At 39.6% G+C, this 21,939-nt stretch overlaps 1 protein-coding gene across 1 annotated transcript in view; it reads right to left on the bottom strand.

Moving 5' to 3' along the window:
• Positions 1 to 391: 391 nt before the first annotated feature.
• Positions 392 to 21,939, bottom strand: part of SMOC2 (SPARC related modular calcium binding 2) — a 118,149-nt gene continuing 96,601 nt past the window's right edge. Inside the window, exons 10-13 of the mRNA XM_077812167.1 lie at positions 12,775 to 12,877; positions 9,165 to 9,439; positions 4,965 to 5,005; positions 392 to 430 (exon numbers count right to left, since the gene is read on the bottom strand). Of these exons, the coding sequence (XP_077668293.1) occupies positions 392 to 430; positions 4,965 to 5,005; positions 9,165 to 9,439; positions 12,775 to 12,877 (458 nt within the window). The remainder of the gene's footprint in view (positions 431 to 4,964; positions 5,006 to 9,164; positions 9,440 to 12,774; positions 12,878 to 21,939) is intronic.

Here is a 21,939-nt window from a genome sequence, read left to right as displayed (position 1 = left end):
CATTTGCATTTTGCCCCCCCTCCAAAAAAAACAGCAACCAACAACACCTCAGCACGTTCTTTTTTTAACAATTCCAACATATGCGCAGTCTCATAGCAATATTTCAGCATATATTCACTTGTGGAATTTAAATGAAACATTTTGTTTCCGTAACAAAGATTTTTCATATGCGAGTTTGAGCCAGGTCATCCTTCTGACTAGCTAATCTACACATTGCTCCAAAGGCAGGTCCCACACAACTTATTTTAACAACATGGAATAAAACTCCTGCTCATTGCAACGTGCCCCCCCCCCCACCCACATGTTAGGGTTTTTAGATGCCAGCAGTCCATTGATCTCTGCATTGATCAATTCAAATGTTCAAGGTCTGAACCTTTTTTCAAGTTCCCTGCTAGTTCACATCTGCAAGCTCCTGTTCCCTTAAGGCACTCTAAAAGAGAGAACGAAAAGAGAGAGAGGAAAACATGACAGAAAAGGTATGAAAACTTGTAGGAACTTCTCCCAGAGAGCAAGGAGAATGCCTAAGGCAGGGGGATTTCTGGCTACACCTCCTTATGGCAACTATTCATAATTTGTTCAGTGATAGCTCTACCTTCTCATAGACCCTGCGGCACCCCCAGGAATGGATGGGGGCTCAGCTAAGTGTAGGGAAAACAAAAGACAGACAAGACTGTTTAGCCTTCTTTGTCTCTTCATAATTAGATTTACAATACTGAACAGATATGTCCCTTTGCTGCCTTATGCTTACTGCAGGAAAATGCTCTAGGGCTTGACAGAAACTAATTTGAGTGATATGATGATCCATCATATTGCTTTTCAGTTAGTTGCATGACTAATTCAGGCAAAAGGGCATACCCTCCCCCCCCCACCCAATACACACATCCTCACACGCACCCAAAAACAAACAAACAAAAAAAACCTTAGTAAAATTTATAATGGAAGGCACCTCAAATGGATAAAATACATTTTTCTACAAGAGCCCTAACCATAGAATAGCTGTTGGAATCCTTTAGTGGTTGCATTCTCACTGCATTATCTTTGGAAAGCAAAATAATAAAATCAAAATGTCACCAACAGGGAAATATCCATTCAATCAGAGGCTGCAAAAATGAGTCAACAGCAATTTTCACACTTCCCTTGGACTTGGAAACATAAAATCTCCAACATTGCTTGGACAAAATTGTAAATACAGTAGATCTTAAGCAGTTTTTCAGCATAACTATGTTTAAATGACTGTATTGGTAAGGAAAAACAAGGCATACTATTGAAACCAAGATACTTAGAGGCAGGTTTCTATATTAATGTTTGCAAGAAAGCTGCTTTAAAAAAAGTTTAAATGCAAACTTTTACATCTCCAACACGTACAGATTTCATACGACAAAAGAAGGCACATACATTGTATGTGATAATTTTTCAAAACTAGCTGTTACATTTTCACAGATTAAAAAAACAGTCTGTTTAAATATCTCATTTCTACAAGGTGAATTTACATTTTAAAGTACAAAGTGCAAATACTATGGTTGTTTTTTTTATTGCCTTTTGGTGAGGAAATCTCCCACATGTCAAAGAGATCTGGCTTGGATATGTAAGCTGTTCATCCTTGCTTCTTAGAGCTTTGCTGAAAAGATATTTTTTAAAAAAGGTTTTATTATTAGTGATGCCTGCAAGTAATTTCATTCACATACCAACACTTATTATTTATATTCCAGTGCTGTCCATAGTCCCCAATCAAGATAATGGCCCCATTTTGCTGGATGTTGTACAAACACACATAAAAAACAAACCTTACCGCCCAAAGAGTTAACAATCTATTTTGCTGTCCATATAGATTGACAAAAGCAACATCTTTACAACCTTCTACCTATGGCATCCTTGGGTTCTGTGAAACACAATGCTCTAGATAATAAAAGCTGTCATGGTGGGATAAATCTGGGTCCTTATATAGATACTGTATGTTTAAGGGGGTGCTGTTCTCGCAAAGAGTTCTTCAGAACTCCTTTCTGAGCAAATGCAGCAAGAGTTGGGAACGAGAGAGCTGTTGGGTTTCTTTCTTAGGAGCTTGTCTTGGTTGTTTTCTAGTATTTGTTTGTATCTATGATATTGAGCTGCCTTTTCGACAGCTATGGAGTTAAGTTTCTTCTCTAAGCTTTATGGATCAGTGAACTTCACACTGGAAGAGGACCTGACTTCTGAGATAGTAGTAAATCAGGACTACAAACTGGAAATTAATCTTCCCATCTATGCAAGTTGCAGAACCTTCTAATATGCTTTCTATGGCATGTGCTGCATAGGAAATAGACCACTGGCAAATGACTTATGTACCAGTTGCAGTTTCACTGTACATTCCTCTGGGCTGCATGTGTCCTTTTAAAGAAAATATGGCCTTACAATTTTTATATTTTCCCAATATGGCTCTAACTGATATAGACTCATAGAAATGTAGATCTGGAAGGGACCTTAAGAGGTCACTTAGTCCAGCCCTTTGTGATGGGGCAGGACCAAATATATCCAAACGATCCTTGACAGGTGTTTGTCGAATCTCCAGTGCTTAATTACCTTTACAGTTGGAAAGTTTTTTCCTAATATCTAACCTAAATCTCCCTTGCTGCAGATTAAGCCAATTACTACTTCTCCTACCCTCAGTGGACGGACATGGGGAACAATTGATCATGGTCCTCATTATAACAGCCCTTAACATATTTGAAGATTGTTATTAGATCTGCACTCAGTCTTCTTTTCCCAAGACTAAACATATCTAGTTGTTTTTTAGCCTTTCCTCATAGGCTGAGTTTCTAAACCTTCAATAATTTTTATTGCTCTCTTCTGGACTCTCTCTAGTTTATCCATATTTTTTTTTGTTCAAAATTGGACATAAAACTCCAACTGAGGCCTCATCAGTGCCGAGTAGAACAGGTCAGTTACCATGTCTTACAAATTACATCCCTGTTAATACATCCCAGAATATTTGCTCTGTGTGTGTGTGTGTGTGTGAGAGAGAGAGAGAGAGAGAGAGAGAGAGATGGGTAGCAGGAAGCTGAGTAAAGCAAGTGGCATGTGGCCACTAACCTAATTCTTTGAACTCTATTCATATTTTATTTCAGATTGAAAAGTCACACATAAGACTACATGGACTTGGTGTATGTGCTGTATCTATATATTCACACAATCTATGTTACTGAATATGGGGTAATGCTTTGTTCACTCTTCCAATTAAAAAAAGAATTACTAAGGAAAATGATGTGGTCCTTCCCATGATGATTCTCGTTCAATTGCCCATCTCTAAAGTGGCTGATTTGATCATTCCCTTTTAGGCAGGTGGTTTCTTCTGAGCAGCTCCTAACCAGATTACTTAATTTCCAATGGCTTCCTTTCAAGTGCAAGCTTTTGTGATGAAAGCCACCTTTTGCATATGAGGGACATTTGTAGCTTTGCATTGTTATACAGTGTGACTGCCAACAGATGGCTTGCACAGCCAACTTTTTAAGATTCAAGGCTATCATTTCTTTCCAACAGCTTTTAAAATAATGGATTCTGAGTCAGCAAAAATATGTAAAGATTTCTTTTTAAAATAGAAACAGTAGGCTCTTTCATTATAGATGCTACATGTTAGAATCAGATTACAGGAAAAGGGGAGGGGGGCATGTTATGCTTTGAGCGTTACACTCATGTGCCAATATTTTCTATTATGTAATTAAAATAACTCTTTGAACATTTTTTGAGTTCCGCCATAGTCATTGTTTTCAGGCTGCCCTGTTTAAAGTGTAAGTGATTTGCGGGCAGGATTTGAAAAGTTAAGACTATGAACATTTGTTTAAACAAAGGAAAATTTATCACATCTCTGTAGTTGTGAGAACGTTTTACATTCCATCAAAGGCGTGTGTAGGAGAGCTCTGGTAAAACCCGCAACAAATACAAAGCTTGCATTAGGAAGTGTGCACCCAACATTAAACAAATCAAGAGATAAAATAAGTAACAAATTGGCTAGCAGCAATCAAAGAGCTTTGCCTTAGCTTTGGGGAATGCTATAGCAATTTCACCCTGTATTTGTTTGTTTTTTTGACAAATTTAGCTCTCCAATAGATAGGAAGTGGTGTTTAATTAACCACAATTATGTCCCTTTCATAGCACAATGATCATTCTGTCTCATTTAATGCTGCTATTTAATCCCCTGGATTGTTACTTTAAATAATGTAGTTTCATTAGTAACTTAGAAGCAGATGATGAATTGGCTTTTGTCTCGTGTGCATTAATAATGGTTACATGGCGTCTCTCTTATGGTGTACCTGATATAAAAGTAACTGGCAGTTCTATCCCTAATGCCCTCCAGAAGTGAATTGTTCATTTAAAATTATATATAAATATAAATCCACACCAAAGAAAGTCACCTTCAGCTCCCTCCGCTGGCCTTCCCAGTGCATCCTATCTGTTCAATGTCTGTCTCCTGGGCAGGGAGTCTATCACTGTGTCCTGTATGGCACCAAGCACACTAACTCTAATAAATAACTATAGCGATCTAGGCCCCATTTATACCCTGACTGGTCTTGTCTTCACTAGGAAAGAAGAGTGTTCTTGGCATTTATTATAATCTTACTGTAGACAAGGCAAGTTGTAGTTATAACGTGTCAGCTGGTCAAGGTAAACCCTAGATTGCCAACTAAGGTTTACCTCAACCAGCAAATGTGTTAAAACTACAACTGCCTGGGCTACTCTAGGTGGGTTAAAAACACATCACTGCACTAGTGAAGAAAGCCCTAAGTGGGGCGTAAGAGGTGCATAGGCTTCGTGTGGGCCCTCTGCATGAGTGAGAATTTCAACTGGTCTGAATAAACAGGCTGTTCGCTGAACAGTTCCATGGGGAATCCTTCCACCCAGGTCACAATGTCAGATGACGAGTACGGGTAGCCTTAAGGCTGAAACTATAACAGCTAAAAAATACAGGATGGAGAGGCCTTTCCAGTACTCACCTGTCTGTTGGAGGAAGTGCTTTCAGGATTATTTTTGGGGGCTGGTGGAAGAGAGGGGAAAAATGTCATGAGAATGGCTTGCATGTTGCTTCTGTGCAATACTGAGTACATTTTTCTTATTGTTAGTGGATCAACAATGTTTCCCTATTACAGAAATAACATCCTAAAGTGCTTTCCAGTTAAAACCACTACAGTAATATTGTAATCAGCAGTGTGCTACACATTACTGCAGAATATTGCAATGGTTGCTCTATAAGGGCTGGAGAATGCAGCTGAAGTGGAATGGAAATTTTTCCATGCCGTCTGCCTACAGTGTACAGCAATGTAAATTTGATCAAAGAAAAGTCACCACAGTGCAAAATTTTGTATCCATGCTGCTTGCTGCATTTGAAGCATCTAGATCAGGGGTGGCCAACCTATGGCTCCGGAGCCACATGCAGCTCTTCAGAGGTTAATATGCAGCTTCTTGCATAGGGGCCAACTCCGGGGCTGGAGCTACAGGTGCCACCTTCCCAATGTGCTACAGGGTGCTCACTGCTCAACCCCTGGCTCTACCCCAGGCCCCAGGCCCACTCCACCCCTTCCCCTGAGCCTGCTTCACCCTTGCGCTTCCTCCTCCCCTGTCCCCTCCCCCCCAGGCTCCTGCACACCACAAAACAGCTGATCACGGCAGGCGGGAGGCACAGGGATGGAAGGTTAGGTGCCACTGGGGGCATGGAGGAGCTGATGGGGGGGCTGCTGATGTATCTTTGGCAATGCACAATGGTAAATTCTGGCTCCTTCTCAGGCTCAGGTTGGCCACCCCTGATCTAGACCAAATCTGCATTTCTTGTCCATGCCAATGGCACAACTGGAATACATGAACAGGACCCAATGATGAAACCAAAATGCAGTGGAATGTCTTATCTAAACTGGCCGCACTATGAAAATACCCAGTAACACAGACAAAGGGCGGGGGGCAGCATCTCCTCAGAGACCCTAGAAAACCTGTGTAAAATCCTTGGTTTTAACTGACAGGAACTGCTGGAAATGGGCCATGATTCTGGGTGTTTATAAGCAATGAGCAATCATTAATGAAATGCTCTGCATCACAAACTTTCCATGGGGCTAGACGATTGCTTTGCCTACAAGACAGACTTGATCACTAATTTTCTGTTAAGATGGACTTTGACAGAGAGGCAATGTGGTGACAGCAGCAGGGGACTCCTGATTACTAATCCCACTGTAACATCAACTCTGTGTGACCTTGGACAAGTCATTTAGTGTTCTTTAAACAACAGCATTATGTGGTGACTTTTTCTCTTGTCTGTGATACTATGACTAGTGATAAGGTTACATTTAGTTCCAGATATATGGGGATTAGATTAATGAACTTCCATTAGGCTAGTTCAATAAGGTTACATGAAAATATTTTCCCTTTGGTTTGCCCAGTATATTTTCACTTGTATTGCTTATGGCAAAAATAAGAACATTCTAGAGAACAGGAAGCCCCCATTATGAAATGTCATTCTTAGGAGCAATAGAACTTCATATTTTTTCATAAGTGAGATCCTCCATTTCAAACATCTCACTAAAACGTGCATTTTCTTCTTTCCCCTTCTCAGTAACAAAGCTGCCTCTTTATTGGAGTGACTTGAAAGCCGAATAACTGGATTCCTTCCCAGTAAATATCTGACATTTGTTTAGTGAGTGTTGTCATGTATTCAATTAATGTTGGACATCTCAAACTAATTTATTTATTGCTCTGATTTTTATTCTAATCTCCCTCAAGAACAAAGAGCATGGAAAACGGATGGCTGTCTGGAGGCATTTCCTTTTATTTTTGAACACTACACCACAGTGTATGCCCCACCACCCAGCAGGGATCATTATGATTTAATGTATAAAGGGGAATTTTGTCACTTGCCCTTAAGTGGCTATGCAGAAGCATATCCGAATGCAGGGAGGAAAGCAGGCTTCATGGAGTCTCAACTCCCCCTGCCCTTGGTAGTGAGTAGGTGGAGAGGAGGTGTGGAGCAGATGGAACCTTAGTTTTGACTCCCAAGATGCTGGCCAGCAGAGTGAGCTGGTGCAATGGGGGAAGAAACATGTACCCTGTAAATGGCTGCTGGAACTTGCCTTCTGCTGGAGCCAAGGGGAACCAAGGTAGGAATTGTGATTCTCTGGTTTTATATCTGTTGATAGAAGAAATGGTGCCCATCTGGCATGTGTAGCACCCATTCAAGATTATGGAATCACCTGTACACATCAGGCCTAATTCCCCTCTCTTACACCAGTGTAAATCTGACTTCAGTGAAGTCATTCCCACTTTACACTGGAGTAAGTGAGAGAAGAATCCGGCTCATCAGTCAGGACACGTTCCCCAAATTTTAAAGATGAACCTTTTTAAAAATGAAACAAACCAAACCCCAAAACACACCTTAAAATGATTAGGGCTAGTGGGGAACTTATTTTTCCCTCGCAAAAAAAATTTCAGTGGCTTCTTTTTTTTATTTTTGTCAAATTTTCTTTGACATTTTTGATTTGACAGAAAGTCAGCAGTTTCAATTTCCAGCAACCAAAATCCACTGAGTTGTCCATTGGGCAGAGTATAGGAGACTGAGTAAGTAAAACTGGGTTTTAGTCCCAGTCCGGTCACTAACTTGCTGTGTGTCCTTGGTCAAATCACTTAGGGCTTGTCTTTACGTACAGCACCACAGTGGTGCAGCTGCCCTGATGCAGCTGTAGCACTTTGGTGAAGATACTCCTACACTTGGGAGAGCTTCTCCTGTCAGTGTAGTTAATTCACCTGCTTGAGAGGCGATAGCTATATCGATGGGAGAAGCTCTCCTGCCAACATACCACTGTCTTCACGGGGCTAGGTTAGTATAACTACATCGCTCAGCGGTGTGGATTTTTCACAACCCTGAACGACACAGTTATATTGATATAGGTCTGTAATGTAGACCTGGCCTTAGGGCCTGGTCCTCATTTAAACTAAGACTGCTGTGCACTGCCTGGCAGTGCAATGGGGCCTTAAAGTAGATGTAAATGGTAAATTGTTACATTTGCACCTTTGTACACAGCCAGAGGAGTGTATAGTAGCCTTCGTGTAAATGAGAATCAGGCTGTTGACTTTAACCAGGTTGTTAACTTTCCATTTTGACCTCTGTAAGTGGGGATAATGATACTTCTGTACCTTTGCTGAATGATTTTTAGATCTGCTGTATAGGTGAAAAGTACTGAGTATTATTATTATTCAACCCACATAAAATGTACTGGATTAGATATGTTTTACAAAATCCATTAGTCTGCTAATAGCCAGTTTCCTTTATGAGTGCAGTCTACTGCTGTTATCCTATTTTCTCTGACCTACAATATCTGGTCATGAATAAAAGCTGTATGGGGAACAATTTGTTTCTGACAGAAGTTTCCCAGTCAGTATGTTCCCTCTCTTTCCTTATCACTCTTGTGATAGCTTTGTTTACTGGTCTTTGATTGGGGTCCCTCTTCTATGTTCTTAAAAATATTAAGCAAACTGTACAGCTATTCTACATTCACATTTTAATTACAGCCTCTTATAATACAAAACAAGTGTATCAAAAGAGACTTTCTCTCCCACTTTCAAGCATTCTCAGGGATGCTGTGGGTGATTTCCTCAGTGCTCCAAGGATCTTCAATTATTTGACTCCCTCTCCATCAGTTCTCAAAGTCTCTGTGTACCAGCAACCATTCTGCCTGCCTAATGGAGGGATGGATGCACATTCTTCAGAGCCATTCAGTGGTGCTCTAGAAATGGCTCGAGTAGCTATTAGAAAGTGAAGTAGTTTGCTTCCTTCCATAGCAAGACACCAAAGAACAAGCAAATGTGTCTTCATCATAGCCAGAACGTGGTGTTCTGCTGGAGTGACCTTCTGGTGGAATCCAGTACTAACTTACCCTCTTTGTCTTCCTATCATGCAATACTAACTTCAACAGGATAGTATTTGGTGATCAGAGAGTGAGGCTGTTGCCTCTGTTGGGACTTGAACTGTTGGCCATCTGATACAAAAGCACCAACCCTACCACTTGAACTGAAAAACCTTTATTAGCTAGTCATAGTTGCCATCACCGTTTTTATACCTTTTGCAGGATTTCCAAAGCTGTGGCCTATCAACTATAACATTAATGTCTGCCTGATCAAAAAATCTAGTCAAAAGGACAGTTAGAAAAAGTTCTTACTGTGGCGTTTCTTTGTGTCTGCTTTACCTTCTTCTTTTGTTACTCCCAGACAACCCATTAATTCTTGAACTGATAAGGATTTGTCATTGTTCACATCACAGTATTCTACAAACTTCTTCACACATTTTTTGGGCTTAGACTTTTTTCGCAGGAATCTCTTGAACGGTTTGATTTCCTTTTTGCCGATGTCACCACTGGAATTTTTATCAAGTTGTTTGAAATACCAGTGGACCACTCTCTCTTCCAGAGTATGATTTGGATCAGGTTCTGAAAGCCTGCAATGCAAACAGAACATTAAGCTTTACATTTGATCACACAGTCCTCTTTTGTTACTTATGAATCATTAGATTAGTACTGGTGGATAAGGGTATTTTAGTGAGGTAGGGTGACTTGAGAAATCATTTGTGACTAATTCCTGAAGTCCTGAGAAGTCCAGCTTTTACAAGAGCTGTAAATAAACACCATTATTATACAGTGATCGCACTTAAATTTTTTTGGTGGTTTGAAAGTTTTAAAATGGTGAATCAGTAAAAATGTTCATATTGGTGCAAACATTTTATATGTGACCATTATAAATCACACATCCCTACCACTGGGGAGTTGAGACTGGAATTTTGGTTCTGCTGCAAATTCCAAGTTTCTGCCACTTAAACTAAAGAAGATTGAGAGCAGTGGTTCTCAAACTTTTGTATCGGTGACCCTTTTCACATAGCAAGCCTCTGAGTGCAACCCCCCACTTATAAATTAAAAACACTTTTTTATATATTCAACACCATTAGAAATGCTGGATACAAAGTGGGGTTTAGGTTGGAGGCTGACAGCTCGCAACCCCCCAGGTAATAACCTCATGACCCCCTGAGGGGTCCCAACCCCAGTTTGAGAACTCCTGCCATAGAGACTAACAATAGCAGGCCCCTTATATTCTGTGATGCAGCGACTAGAGGGTACCATCACACAAATACACACAAAACCAATCATGATTCAAGGACGCTGACAAGAGCCAGCGTCAGAAAGAAAATGCAGATAGGCAGATGAGAATAAAGACAAATATGCACAATTTCCTGTTTCTCTGGTAAAGATGATGATGCTAAAATATCTTCCTGCCATAAAGAAGGGGAAGTACAGGAATTAATAATTCTTGTCTCTGTTGTGATTTAAGTATACAATCACAGAAGACACATGGTTACCACAGAAAAATATTGAGTGAGTGTGTTGTGGAATCCAGAGGCTAGAAGCCATGGTGTCTTAGCAATAGCTCTGGCTTCTCCAGAGAGAAGAGGAATGGACACAGCATGATTGCTCTGCTGAAAAACATATCTGAGATGTATGGATGGCAGGACATTACATTGTATTAAAAGAAAGGAAACAGTGTTCCACTTGGCATAAAAGCCACTTCTAAGATTTATGAATTGAAACTTCTCATTTACAAACTCCACACTGAGAAATGGAATGGAAGTTATTGTTTTCCTTCCCATGGCTTATTTAAAAATTCCCATTGCAGAGATTCAAATGAGGTGCTTAATTAACTGACCTTATTGCTTTTGACCATTATATTCTTTCAGCATCTCCCACTCTCATTGCTATTTCAACATGCTGAATGCTAAATTCTAGGCTGAAGGTCAGAGTCTGCTTTCAGTTACATTTTGGAAGCCCCATTGAAGTCAATGAAGTAGCCAGGGTATAACCAATAACATAAGAACTGCCTGATGGATCAGACCAATGATCCATCTAGCCCAGTATCCTGTCTCTGACAGTGGTTAGTGCCGGATGCTGCAGAGGGAATGGAAAGAACAGAGCAATGTCAAGTGATCCATCCCCCATAGTCCAGTCCCAGCTTCTGGTAATCAGAGGTATAGGGGCACCCAGAGGAGCCTGGTGTTGCATCCCTGACCCTCTTGGGTATTAGCCATTGATGGACCTATACTCCATGAAGTTATCTAATTCCTTTTTGAACCCAGTGATCTTTTTGGCCTTCACAACATCCCTTGACAACAAGTTTAATAGGTTGACTTTGCATTCTCTGAAGAAACATTTCCTTATGTTTGTTTTAAACCTTCTGCCTACTAATTACGTTGGGTGACCCCTAGCTTTTGTGTTCCGTGAAGGGGTAAATAACTCTTCCCTATTCATTTTCTCCACTCCATTCATGATTTTATAGACTCTATCATATCACCCCATACTCATCACTCGTCTAAGATGAACAGTCCCAGTCTTTTTAATCTCCCCTCCTATGGAAGCTGTTCCATACCCCTAATCATATTTGTTGCCCTTCTGTGTACCTCTTCCAATTCTAATATATTTTTGAGAGGTGGGATAACCAGAACTGCACATAGCATTCAAGGTGTGGGCATACCATGGATTTACATAGTGGCATTATGATATTTTCTGTTTCATCATCTATCCCTTTCCTAATGGTTCCTAACTTTTTGTTAGCTTTTTTGATACTGCACATTGCTTTCAGGGAACTATCCACAATGACTCCAAGTTCTTTCTTGAGTGGAAACACCTAATTTAGACTGTATCACTTTTTAATTTATAGTTGAGATTATTTTTTCCAACATGGATTACTTTGCACTTATGAATATTGAATTTCATCTGCCATTTTGTTTCCCAGTCACCCAGTTTTATGAGGTCCCTTTGTTACTCGTCATAATCAGCTTTGGACTTAACTGTCTTTAGTAATTTTGTATTGCATACAAATTTTGCCACTTCACAGTTAATCCTCATTTCCAAATCATTTACCACTTCCCATTTCCACGATTTACCACTTCCCATTATGAAAACTGACCATTTGTTCCTACCCTTTGTTTCCTATCTTTTAACCAGTTACTGATCCATGAGAGGACCTTCCCTCTTATCTCATGACTGGTTAGTTTACTTAAGAGCCTCTGGTGAGCGAAATATGGTCCTAATCCATTAATTTAGTCTAAAGTAGATGAAGGAAATTCTGAAGATAGAAATAAATGGGTAAAGGATATCACCATGGAAAGGAGAAGAACATCAAAACACAATGGCTTACTGGATCAGACAGTCAGTGTAGTCCAGTATCTTGACTCCAGCTGTGACCCATGATGGATATTTTTAAAGAAAGCATAAAATCCCCATAATGTGTTTGACTAGTGCAATACTATAAATTCCTTCCTGACCCCAGGTAGGTAAGCAGCGTGTATCCAGAAGCCTGAAGATTGTTAGTACTTAGGCATTTTAAATCCTAGCTACAGTAGCTGCAGACATCTATTTTTTTGAAGAAACCAGGCAAAATTGAAAGCAGGAAAACAGCCCACTTTCTTCAAGTGAAGTTTAGTAAGAAAACAAAAATCAGGACTGGGGTGACTTATTTGACCTGATGCTGTACTGCTGGTGAGAATTCAGACACCAAAACAACAACAACAAAGGCTTTAAGTTTCTGTCTGGTGGATACAGCCCATGATATTTTTGCGGAGATATTCCCTAACAGTTCTAATGGAATCTGTTTGCACTTCATGGAGGTAGAAATAAAATTGCTGTTTAAAAGAGTTTTTTTGTTTTCTTTTTTAATTTCCAAAGGCAGTCAGAACTCTTTAAAGGCACACACTACAGATCCATTTCCAATCACCCAAGTAAAACCCACCTGCTGGAAGACAGTGATGGATCGGAGACTGCGTGGACCATATCGGTGGAGAGTGCATCCAGAACACTGGTCAGGAACTCATTCTTCTTGGCCCCTGGACAACCTAGGAGGGAAACAGAGTTTCCTTTTTCTTGTGTTTCGTTTTCCACATAATAATTTAACTCCAAAAATATTTCTTTGTTGGAGATGGATCTGAACCAGAATACTATATTTAAGCTCTCCACAAACTTTGGGCAAGTTCACATCCTGGACTAGGTCCAAATTTCTAGATTCAGGCCCATCTCTATATGATGGATCAGAACCAGAAAACAGGTCTAATGACCCTTGAAGTCAGGGGAGTCTGGATTCAGAGCTAGCTCCCATGGTTTGGATGCATCTCCTTTTATCTCAAGATTTTTTTTGTTTTGCTTTGTAACATAAGTTTTCTGTTGGTGTGATATGTTGAAAAAAACAGTCATTTGATGTTTGTCTATCAGACAGTTTGACAATGCAGAGTACAAGCCAAGTAGCATGACCTTGGTTTTAGATACCCTCTTTCGCTACTCTTAAATGTGTTGATCACCACCACTGTGTTCTGCAGTTAATCTCTCTGTGCCTCATTTTGCCATTTGTGAAATGGGGATAATACTTCTTTTCTCCCATCCTTTGCCTGTTTAATCTATTTAGATTGTAAATTCTTCAGGGACAGGGACTGTCTCCTTTACAGCACCTAGCAGAATGGGGCCCTGATCTTGGTTGGGATTTCTAGGTGCTACTGTGATACTACTTAATAATAATAAAGTCACTGCCTCAGGGAGCTAATGCTCTAAAATAGATTGACAGCACAGTTCAGAACTTCAGGTGCATATTTCACGGGACAAATATACACTGGAAAATCCAATCTCAAAACAGTGCCTCTGGAGCATAGGGATTCAGCTGATAATCTGACAGTTGTTGACAGATTGATTTTTTCACTTACACAATCCACCTGTTTTATCCCCCAGCCCTTCCCCACTCCCAGGATCCCGATCCAAACTTCATGCTTTCCCCTATCTCTGTAAAGGACTGAACTAAACTCCAGCATGAGCCAAATACCCACAGACTTTGCAGAGGAGACAGGGGACTGAAATCCGTATTTTGCAACTCAAACTTATCTTTAGTATATTACTAGTAAATACTTTAATGGAGGCTCAGTTACTCTAGTGTTCTTCCACAAAGCAGAAGAGGGGAATGTGTAGAAGGCTTGTGGGGAAGGAAGATTAGTATATCAGTAGGCATTCATTACTTTATTACACTTCATAACGGCCCCTCAAGAAGGAGGTGGAATTATCTGAAAAAGACTGAAAAGCTCAACCTTGTCTGGCAAGTTATTGTTTAATATGTCCCATGTTGATACAAGGAAATGAGCTGCTGTTATATTAGCCCTGTGTGGCACAGTCAGAATGGGTTAAGCTGTTTTGCAGTTGTGTGCAGCAACAGAAGCCACTGAATATTATGTGTGATACATTTATGCAGTTACGAATTCCCTGTCTTATATATTTCCCCTTGGCACTGGGGCTATTTTGTTCATGTAAGATGCATATAACAGGAATTCACTAAAGCAAGTTCCGTTATACTAAAGGCACATATCTGAAACCAAATGTGACTCTCTTACAAGAGTTCCTCTTTGCTTTAATCATTCTCCACTTTCCACTGAACACAATCTAAGAACTGATGCAGCGCTTATGGAAAATAAAATCACTAAGGAAGAAAAATTAGCAAGGTAAACAATAACTTGAGATGACTTGACCTCTCTCTCTTTCTTTTTGACTTATTTTTAATATCCAAATTGGTTAATTTAGGAGCTACCTTTCAATTTTTTCACATCACTTTGTAACAACTTTGACACATCTGTAAGAAACAAAGGTTATAGTTAGGAATGTTTTCCAGTGGCTGTCCATCCAGCTGTCAGACACACACAATGTGCACACAAGAATTCAAAAATCAGACGTTAGCAATTCATGTGAGGCAAAGCCAGACAAGAAAATAAATATATGTCTTAATTCACAAGAAATTACAAAAAAAAAAAAAAATTCTCAGAGTTACAGGCCAGCTACAGGCAATTTTGCTTAAAATGAACTGGGGTTCCTAATTGCGTGTTTCATAAAATTGCGAGAGCAGTTGGACTGTAATCTTTGTAAAAAAAAAACCTTACTGTTAAAACAAATAACCTGTTGCTCTGAAACATTCTCAGTTATAACTCTGCTACTTAACATGAATTGGAACCACACAAAATCCTCACCACTTAAGCACAGAGCAAATATTCAGTTTCTCCCAATTATAACTTTTGCTGACGTGAGGGCAGTTACATGGTAATCACAATATAGTGAAACCTCTGTTCTCTGCAGGTGTTATCAACTCAGAATAATTCTCTGGGGGCCTCATGCTGTTCTTTAATTTCCCACAAGCTTGTGGGTAAAATAGCAGAACTAGGGGGACATTTAGTTGGATTGTAATGAATAATTCACTCTCAGTGGACTGCATGCCGAAAGGGAAAGGCTAGTTTGTTTTGAAGGTCTTATGGCTTTTACTATGGTATACTTGCTTCAATTTCTTTTTGTACTGCTGCCTATATTGTGTGGGTTTGACAGCTTATATAAATAATTTGTTGTTAAAGGGTTGAATTTGAAACCACATGGTGTTACACTCCAAGGTTAGGCCTTGGAGACGAGTTCAGAGATGTAACACAGAATTAAGTGTTTACTTTAGGGCTAGTTTTACCCACAATTACGTTCTCCAGTCAAATATAGAATAGTCCTTAGAAACCTTAAACCGTCAAATACATACCACACTTGAGAGGAACACACAAACACCTCACTTCAGCTAGAAACACAACAATATAAAAGCAATTAAGCAAAATTTATTTTATATTTATGCATACACACGTGTGTGCACACATATACACATCTTTATATAAATATATCTCCCCTTAGAATTAGCTCTGTGGAGCACCAGTCTTAGTGCGCCAAAGTAGAGTATTTTCAATCTCAAAAGAAAGTCTTTTGCAGCACACTTACAGGAATGAGTAGAAAAGTGTGTGTGTTCACTGCTGTAAAAATGTCTAAATGGTAAAAAAAAAAAAAGATAATTAGAGAGAGAAGTCATTTGCTGTATTCACACTAAGCCTCCTGCTGCATCAGCAACCGAGGAAATTGTTTCTTGAGTTATTTGTCTTAAGTCAGATAGCATTTAACTTGAGCATGAGCATTTTTACTTCCCTGTTGTTTGCTAATATTAACATAGGGCTAAATCTTGTCCCTAGAAGCTAGTACCCGACACTGAAATTCCTTTGAAGATTATAGATGCTTTTCCATGTGACAAGATTTAAACAGTGGGCCATAGTGTCTTGTCACTTCTACTTATGTAGCCCCCTTGACTTCAGTGGGGTTGCACAAGTACAATGGAGAGCAAAGTTCAGAAGAGCATCCTTGTTATTGTTGGTAGTTTTATATAAAAGTCTGGATGTTTGCTTTTGTTCAGGTAAGTAATGGAAAATTCCTGTCTAGGAACTTTGTGTGACCTGTAGCCCTGTGGTATTTGAGCACCTCCTAATTTTGTGTGTCCTGGTCCAATGCCTTAACCACAAACCCATCCTTCTTCCCTTTTGGTGAAGTTCACCTGTAGTGCAGAGGGCCAGGCAAGGTCATCCTCAGCACTTAAACCCTCCAGAGGGGCCACACTAGAGGTGGGCTGGGCACTGCTGAGAGGGTCTCTGTGCCAGCCCTGCATGGTCCAGTGCATAAGGATGCAGTGAGATAGGATGGGGGTGAGCCAGAGAAGGGCTATAGATCCACTATGCCTTAAAATCCAGTGGCCCCAGTATCTCATGTATGTGGCAACAGACAGTCCAGGCTGCTATTTCTAACCCTGGACTGGGATGTAGATTTCAACTCTCCATTAAACCTGTGTTTTGGGGGTTTTGAGTGAATTTTCTTTGTTTTAATTTAAGAAGATCAGAGCAAATAGTAAGCAAGAGGTAGTAAAAGAAATATATTTTAGGCTCACATATTAAAATCCAAAATATTTAGAGCTTGGGATATATATAATGTCTAATGTTGTTAGTCCAAGTTCATTAGATGCAGACTACGATGTTACTTACATGGTTGAATACCCTAAAATTAAGGGGTGATGTGCATAACAGAAGAGCTGAGCCAATTAATTAGTTTTTGCAAGTGATGAAATGTTGAAGTTGGACAAAGACATTTTTGATAATGGCACAAGCAGTTTGCTGAGAGGATATTTTAGCACTATTATTATTCTGGTTATGCAATAAAAGAAGAATCATTAAAATACAACCTAAAGTAAAGAAAGTGAAAAACTGTTTTCTTGCCTTCTGTGGTGTTGTGAGTGATGCTACAGTCTGTGACTTTTCAGGGATGTAGTTTTGAGGACAGAGCATAGGTGAATGGGACTGAAATATAAGAAGTTTCTCAACCGTCATGTAAAATTCAAAGCAAAACTTGAAGAAGTTTGGCAGACTTTATTTGTAAATCTTTTTTTTTTTTTTTTTTTTTTGTGGAGCACTTCTGTTTTCCTGCTTCTAGCTGGAAACTGAAGCAAAAGCACTGACCTACTCAGAGGAAACACTGTTCTTGCTTTACTCTGTGCCTGATTGGAAACAGGGGGGTTTGGAAATTGTTTGAGGGAGTCCTTTCCTACACAATATCCAGCCCAGTTTTGCAGTCCTAAGTGGTCTGGATAGTTTGATGAAGCATCTGATATTTTGAATGCTTATGTTTAGCTAAAATGACCCCAAAATGACCTTTTGAGGTTCATCCGGTATTAAATGGAATATAAACTGCAATATATCCACATGGATCCAATTGCAGGACTGGGACTGCTGTTTATTTTTCTGAAGCTATAGCATGGTGAGTAGGTCAGTAAACAAAGCAAATGTGATACAGAAGAATCATAAGGCCCAGGAAAGAAAAATAATGAGGTGCCATTTTTACAGGCTTACGTTTGTCGGATATACTGTATTTCAAAATCACCTGTCACTGAAGTATGCAAGTGCCATTCCTGGCCATAACCACACTTTCTTAAATAGCTTGTCAAATTCAGTTTAATAAAAGCACCACAGCCAGCTGATCTTCTGTGTTGTCACATAGGATGTCAATTGTTATGAATGTCAATGTTATTTTGGGCGTTGCAATACACCGACTAAATTTCAATTAAAAACAATCTACTACTTTTAAGTTGCTTAGGTATTTTCGTCATGTGGCTATTTCCTTTTAGGAGATGAGTGCAAAATAACCACATTAAATTACAACAATTTAAATGTCCATTAAGGAAAAAAAACAATTACAAAACAGTTTGTAATTCTGGAAATGACGTGAGTAGCAAGGTGCACGGTTCTGTAGGGAAATGCAAAAATGGAAGTTGGGGATGTCGACCACATTCATTAATTAGCTTAAGCAGACTACTTAAGCAGGGAAAATGTGGCCTTTGCTGCAAACTGATATTGTACTTTTACCTCCCTGGATATCTCTGGCTAAGCAAGACTTTTTCCTCTGCAGACGTGAGAATCCCAACTGCACCCACCCTTTGCTAACACAAGCCACAAAAGACTGTATTCAGATACTGGTAATCATCTGCCTTTAAACCAACAGAATGGAGGAAGCTCAGAATAAGGTTCTCAAATTGATTCAGCCCAGACACATTTGCATAGATGGTAGCTGTTTTTCAAGATGTGCGGTCTAGAAACATGTCCTGTGTGAAAGCTGAGCCCTCCGACTAGCTATGATCCCCACGTGTTGCAGCATGGTACAGTGTGGCATGTCAGATCAGCCACGATTTAAAGAATGCTTGTGATACCTCAGCAGCCTGTGGGGGGCGTGTTTTATGGATGTTTTCAGACCCATTTAGGAACTGCCTTTTTTGTGAATGCAAATCAGATATGGGGCAAACCCTGCCCCACACCACAAATGGGGAGTTCCACAGATGCAGCAAAATGGGTGCAATTCTGCTGCTAAAGTGGAAGCAGGATGTTTGGAGTCAACAAAGAAAGTGTTCACACCTTGTGCCATGTGGATTCCAAACACGCTATTGGACAGGAGTAGTTAGGAATGGGGTAGGGTGAGTTGGGGAGACAAATGTGAGACAAGAGGTATGTGGGAGCCACACAGTGCCCTGGGGGTGGGAGAAGGGAAGGACAGACATCATCCACTTGATAAACTTCAATACCCTGGCCAACTTTCTGTTTAAGTTATGTTAAAATGTTTAAAATAGCCAAAGTTATGAATCAATTCCTCAAATTCATGTTTTAAAATTGAAACCATTTCTCAGACCAAAAGACATCTGAAACTTAATTCCCACCAATTTCAATCATAGCACGGGGGAAGGGGGACACTGCTCCCAGGCCAGTGAGTTATAGACTGAATTTTAATCCATAGTGAGTTTTTGCAGCACTGATTAAAATGGGGGTTTACAAAATGGAAATGCTGACAGAAACTGAGCTAAAGCAAGAGCTAGCAGGAACCGCTAAAATGTTACTTTACCATGGAACGGGCTAATCCTTGGAAATCTGAAGTGTTGATATAGCCTTGCTTGGAGCTGGCATTTGTGTTACCTTCATGGATACCTGTTGCTAAATTTGACAGCTTGTGGTTTCAGGTCTCAGTGGCTAATCTTTAGTTAAAGAAAAGAAACTGTGAAATGACTAAAACAAAGGAACAAAGAAAAGTCCTATAATTGCTCAGTGCAGTGGTTTTACAGGATGTGATTTTATGCAGTATTGAGACTGTCTCAGCTCCCCCTGAGGTCAAAGGGAGTTGAGGGTGCCTTGGCATGTTGTGGGATCAGGGACTACATCAGTAGACAGAATTCATTTAAAAAAAAATGAAGATCAACTAACTAATCAGCATCTAAATAACTACTGCAGGGCACTAATAGAGGTCTGGGTGGTTGTGTTGGGCTTTCAAACTAGCCTTTGAAAATTGGCATTTGTGTAGAATGGATCCCTGGAGCCAAATACAATATAGTGTACTTTATTAAACAATGAACTGATGTTTACATCACATTGGGTGTCTGACTTTTACCCACAAAAAGCAGGGAAATTCAGAGTTAAATCTGACACTGTCCTTAACCTGGCTACTGTGCAATAAGAATGAAATAAATGGATACATAATATTTGGCAGCTAAGATCCTGCAATGACAGAAGCACATTAAGGTAAATTAAAGATGGAGATGAATGAAATTATGGTTCTAAAGTGTATGCCTGCCAGGCTGCAGTGCAGCTGACTTAATGTGAAGTAATTTACGGTGTGCAGTTTGTTTATTAAATGTCTCAGATAGTATTACAGTAGGATGATCCAATTACATGATGGCAATCCATTATGGATTACTAGGATGCTTTCTCCATTGGACCACTAATCTGTATGTTAGGTTAACTGTGGCTCCTTGCATCTTCTCAGTGGGAACATCCTTCAGAAATACCAATTGTTGCATTTATTCCTGCATGTGTGCACAATAGCACCTTCCCAACACCTTCAGCAACAGTAGCAGTTTTAAAACTGGTAGCACCTTCAAACACAGTGCTGCTGGGCAGGGGCAACATCCAACGGCACTGAGGGAAAGGAAGTGAAGAAAGAGAGAAAGGAGAAAACTGAGTTGTGCATACTGTGTGGGGGTGGAGGACAGAGAAATCATGAAAGAGTGGCACTCTCATTTTGGTATAAAATGCTTTTCATTTAGTTAACATTGACCCTTTATCAACTTAACTAATGAATATAAAGGCATTTTAATACCAAAATAAGGGTATCCACACAGATTTAAACTGAAATTACTCAGGGTGTGAAATTTTAACTGATATTTTTGGTTCCATTCAGCATGTACTTAAGCCCTAAATCACAAGCGCATGCTAAACCAATACAAGCCAGGTTTAAACTGCAGTGAATGTTTACACACAAGGTCGTGGAATGTCAAAAGCTAATCTACTCCTTGGTCAAAAACTGAAGTTGCCAGAAGCAATAGAGAATCAGCAAAAGCCCCTAAACCTTTAAACATGTTTAAGCATGACTTGTTTCAGTTTAGCTTGTGCCTGCTAATTACAGGGGCAAGTGAGGTTTAAACCAATATAAGAATGTTCAAAAAGGGTTTGCTTAGGGTTTAAGTAGATTTGTTTGTAAACAGATTTACAATAAGTTGGTGCAAATTTTGTGTATAGACAAGTCCAAAGATTTAAGGGGAAAAGAGAAAGAACGGTGTGTGGCAACTGAAGATGAAAGAGAGAGACGACGGAGAATAAAGAGGAGGAAGGAGGAGGACAAAGGAACAAAAGAAAAGGGAGAGGCCATGCACGGAAAGCAAGAGGGAGGAGTAAAAAAGGTAGAGAAGTACTGCATGCTCCAAGCGAATTTCAGCAGAAAGACATTCTGTGCTCTAATACAGACACCCTTGGCAGTGTGGACATTGAGTTAAAGGGATTAACATGTTATCAATCAGTTGGGAGGAAGAATTTAATCAGAAAAATGTGAATGATCATTGGGAATTGTCTAAGAACAGTTTACTAGGTGCCCAGAAAGCTATATTGGTCAAAGAACAAACAGACGAACAAAAAACATCCCCCTGGTTTAGAGAGGAAGGGAAGGCAGCTATAAAGAATAAATAATATTTAACAAATGGAAGAAAGGGGAGGTTGATAGAAATGAACGTATATCAGAAGGTAGGAATTGTGGAAAATTGATAAGGGATGAAAAATGAACAGAAGAAGAAATCTATGGCAAGCAGAGTTAAGGACAATGAGAAGAAGGTTTTTAAGTATATTAGAAACAAACGGTCTTAATAATGGTACTGGTCCATTACCAGAGGGAAAAGGTAGAATTATCAATAATAATGCAGAATAGGCAGGAGTGTTCAATAAATATTTCTCTTCTGTATTTAAGATGAAAACAGAAGATGTAGTCATGATAACACTCTTTCCATTCCACTTGTATCTAAGGTAGATATTAATCAGTAGCTACTACAGTTAGAAAATTTTAAAAATCAACAGGTCTGGATAACTTGAAGCTAAGTGTTAAAAGAGCTGGCTGAGGAGCTCACTGGACTATTAATGCTGATTTTCAATAAGATTTGGAACACTGGGGAAGTTCCAGAAGATTGGAAGAAAGCTAATGTTGTGCCGATATTTTAAAAGGAAATGGGACAACC

This window comes from Eretmochelys imbricata, chromosome 3 (genome assembly GCF_965152235.1).
Source record: "Eretmochelys imbricata isolate rEreImb1 chromosome 3, rEreImb1.hap1, whole genome shotgun sequence".
In the NCBI taxonomy this organism is placed as follows: domain Eukaryota; kingdom Metazoa; phylum Chordata; order Testudines; family Cheloniidae; genus Eretmochelys; species Eretmochelys imbricata.
The sequence above is the reverse complement of the archived record's forward strand: the minus strand, read 5'-3'. Positions and strand labels throughout refer to the sequence as shown.